Genomic DNA, 3,761 nt, shown 5'->3' with positions numbered 1-3,761 from the left:
GCGCTGCCGCTGACGCCAAGCCCGCACACGACCACTTGCGCCTTAATCTTCTCGAGTGAGTCACGCGTTAATTCATTAACAGTAATGTGCACAAGCACAAATATCATGAAAAAGGTTGAGTTGTCGCAGTTCTTGTTTTTGTAAGATGCTTTATGGACATCATCAACAAAAGTAGTAAACACTTAAGATGTTAACATAGAATCTTCGAAGAGATCGAGATCTGATATTCTGATTGGCTTATGTTAATTCATATTTTTTATTTTTCCGTTTTTTTTTATCATTACAAATCTTATTTGCTGTACGTGTATTGATCATTTGTGTCATATTCTCATCGCAGGTACAGTGACGGAGGCGCGGCTGCAGCGAGCGCGCTGCGTGAGGCGGCGGTGGGCGGGCCGGCGGCGGGAGCGGGTGCGGGTGCTGTCAGTGGTGGCGGCGCGCATTGCGCAGTACATCGTTGGCCGTTTATCGGCGCGCGCGCCCCGCGCTCCTCCCGTGACGTCGTCAGATTAATGCGTCGACTTCGGCCCTTGCTACAAGACGCCATCCAGAAGCGATGTTGCGGCGCCCGTATGTGGGACGGTGTCACCGGTCCCCTTACGTGGCGGCAGTTCCACCGGCTGGCGGGGCGCGGCAACGAGGATCTGTGTGAGCCACAGCCAGTTCCGCCGCTGCTGGTCGGCCATGACCGAGATTGGATCTCCCTGTCGCCCTATGCCTTGCGCCACTGGGAGAGGCTTTCATTAGAGCCCTACTCGTACGCGCGCGACGTCGCCTACGTCGCGCTAGCGCCGGACGGCGAGGCGCTCACCGACCCGCTCCGAGCGTTCTTTCGCGAGCTTTCCACGGCGTATGAGGCGTGCCGCCTGGGCAGGCATCAGCCGATCGCGAGGATAGCGCGAGACGGCATCGTGCGAACGGTGGCGGGCGAGCGTTGCGACACCGATGAGTGGGCCGGCGAGTTGCCGCCGGGCCGGCTCGGCGAGTACATCAGGGCGTATGCGGACACGCTGCGAGAGCTCACCTCTCAACTGTCGTCAATGAACATCGAACGCGTGCTCTTCGAGGGGGAGAAGGGAAACAATATGCGGCCACCGGCGGCGCCCGAGCAGCCGGGCACGCCCGGGGAGCCGGGTGAGGCCGGCGAGGTGCCACCCGGCGGCAGCGCCAGTGCGCCCGTTTGGGAGGAGGACGAGGCGGGCCCGCCGGCGCTAGTGTTGTACCTCGTGGAGCCGCCGGCCGCGCACGCGCACCGAGCGCTCGCCCTTCACGCCTTGTTGAGGCTCGCTGCACAGGCCCATCACCATCTGCAACATCACAATCCATACATTAAGGTAAAAAATGTATATTCATCTCATAAAAGGAGTAAGATCAATAAATATACACAACAAAGGTTTTCGTAGAATCGCAGATGATATATTATACTAGTAGAAATAACATTAGAAATAACATTAGAAACATGTTTGTTAATTTCAGATTATTTCACTGGAGGGCGTGTACGAGTGCTGGGCGGGGCGGGGCGCGTGGGGTGCGGGGCGCGGCGGCGGCGCAGAATTGCGCACGCTGGCATTCAGCGTGTTCTGCGGCGCGCGCCGGCTGCTTCAGCACCAACCCAACGGCAAGTCGCTCACAGGCTTCGGCACCGCCGCCAACGCAAATCTCTTCCTCAATAACAAAGACGTAAGCTAACTCAGCAAATATAAAAGCAACATTTTATGTTATAATAAGATTTGAAATTAATTGTGATACATGTATGTATATGATTGCCAGGAGAAGAACCGCGCAGCGTACCGGCTGTTTACGCCGGCGTGGGTGCTGGCTCCGCCGCGTGCGCTGCGCGAGGTGGCCGAGACGTGGGGTACGGCGTGCGGCGAGCAGTGCTCTGTGCTGTTCGTGGCGTATTGCCTGTCGCACGACCAGCGCTGGCTGCTGGCCGCGGCCACAGACGCGCGCGGGGAGCTGCTCGACACCGCCGCCATCAACATACACGTGCCCGCCAGGTAAGTGATCCAACAAGACCACTACGGACATTGAGATATATTTATTTCAGTTGCGTTATTGTTTCGATGAGGCACCCATGAAGATGTCGTATGTTCGTTATGTAAAAGTGCGCGGGTGCACGTTGCAGGTCGCGACGGCGGCGTTCGGCGCCCGCGCGGCGGCTGGGCCTCACCAAGCTGATGGACTTCACGCTGGGCGTGATGTCGCAGGCCGCGCAGCCCTGGCGGCTCGTCGTCGGCCGCGTCGGGCGCATCGGGCACGGCGAGCTCAAAGGTTGGAGCTACCTGCTGTCGCGCAAGAACCTGGTGCGCGCGTCGAGCGTGCTGCGCGAGATCTGCGGCAGCTGCGCGACGCTGTATCCGGGCGGCGCGCCCTGCGTGCTGTCCGCCTGCCTCGTGTCCACGGAGCCCGATCCCTGCCTGCGCCTCATGGCGGACCGCTTCACGCCCGACGAGCGCTTCTCCCAGGCCTCCATACAGTCGCACCTGCACACGCCGCGTGACGTCACCGCCACGCACATACTGGTCTTCCCCACCTCCGCTAAAACACAGGTACACACCTTTACTGCTTCTTTTGCACTATCACTTTTAGAAACTATACATAAACGGCAAAAAAAAAATTAATGCACCATCGGCACTATGTGGCGTGTTGCCAATTATATTTCATATGGACCGTTTGTGTTTGTTTGCAGTCGAATCAGATGCCGTTCGAGCAGCCGATGGCGAACGGCGAGGACAACGACATCTTCATGGGCGTAGACATGGGAGACGAGGACATCGGCGAGGACAACATGGCCGACCTGATCATCAACGACATGTTCACCAACATGTGGGCGCAGAGCAGCCCGCGCGCCTCGCCGCGTCGCCACGACGACGACGCCGCCGGCAGCCGCGAGGGCAGCCCCGCACGACGCGCGGCCCTCGGGCCCGGCTCCTACCGCCAGGCCGACGACCACCAGCCGGTACGTCATACGTTCCAGTATACATTTAAATATCATGTATTCAGTTAAAGCATTACGACTGTCAAGTCACTGCCGCGTGGTCGCTACGCCACTCGTTCTACCTAGTAACTTGACACTGAGTGTGTGTGGTGGTTCGCTGCGCAGGAGCAGGTGGGCACGATCCTCCAGCAGCCGCTAGCGCTGGGCTACCTGGTTTCGACGGCGCCGCTGGGCGCCATGCCCGCCTGGTGGTGGGCGGGCTGCGCGCACCTGCGCGACTCCTGCCCCGCCTTTCTCAAGAACGCGCTGCACCTGCATTCCGGCAGCGCGCAGACCTCCGACGACTTCACATCTCTGATGCAGCGCCGCGACAACAACTCGCATCCCCTCGACTCGCAGACCACTACCGACGTGCTCAGGTAGGTCGCACGGCCGCTCTCCTAGTCTGCGCAGCTATGCACAGTGGTGAAATACGACACGATAAAAGTAACGTTTGTGTTTTGTGGTTCCGTTGCAGGTACGTGCTGGAGGGGTACAACGCGTTGTCGTGGCTGACGCTGGACGGCAGCACGCACGACCGCCTGTCCTGCCTGCCGCTGCACGTGCAGGCGCTGATGCAGCTCTACCACACGGCCGCGGCGCTGGGCTAGACCCACTCCGCCGCCACCACCTCACCACCACATCACCACATCTTAACTTATTAGCTAGATGAATGAAAAGGTCCGCCTTGCAGTTCATATTTTTGTACGACTCCCCGATAAGAATATACCATTGAATCGGTTCCGCGATTAATATCGTGACTTCTGGGGAATTTGAATAA

At 58.7% G+C, this 3,761-nt stretch overlaps 1 protein-coding gene across 1 annotated transcript in view; it reads left to right on the top strand.

Moving 5' to 3' along the window:
- The window catches only part of skd (mediator complex subunit skuld), a 54,208-nt gene extending 50,447 nt beyond the window's left edge, over positions 1 to 3,761 (top strand). The window contains exons 14-21 of the mRNA XM_013324909.1: positions 3 to 55; positions 338 to 1,334; positions 1,477 to 1,680; positions 1,771 to 2,000; positions 2,129 to 2,552; positions 2,693 to 2,962; positions 3,107 to 3,360; positions 3,459 to 3,761. Coding sequence (XP_013180363.1) covers positions 3 to 55; positions 338 to 1,334; positions 1,477 to 1,680; positions 1,771 to 2,000; positions 2,129 to 2,552; positions 2,693 to 2,962; positions 3,107 to 3,360; positions 3,459 to 3,591 — 2,565 coding nt within the window. The 3' untranslated portion in view covers positions 3,592 to 3,761. The remainder of the gene's footprint in view (positions 1 to 2; positions 56 to 337; positions 1,335 to 1,476; positions 1,681 to 1,770; positions 2,001 to 2,128; positions 2,553 to 2,692; positions 2,963 to 3,106; positions 3,361 to 3,458) is intronic.

This window comes from Papilio xuthus, unplaced genomic scaffold (genome assembly GCF_000836235.2).
Source record: "Papilio xuthus unplaced genomic scaffold, Pxut_1.1 DF824888.1, whole genome shotgun sequence".
NCBI lineage: Eukaryota > Metazoa > Arthropoda > Insecta > Lepidoptera > Papilionidae > Papilio > Papilio xuthus.
Note: the sequence above shows the minus strand (reverse complement) of the source record. Positions and strands in the feature narration are given on the sequence as shown.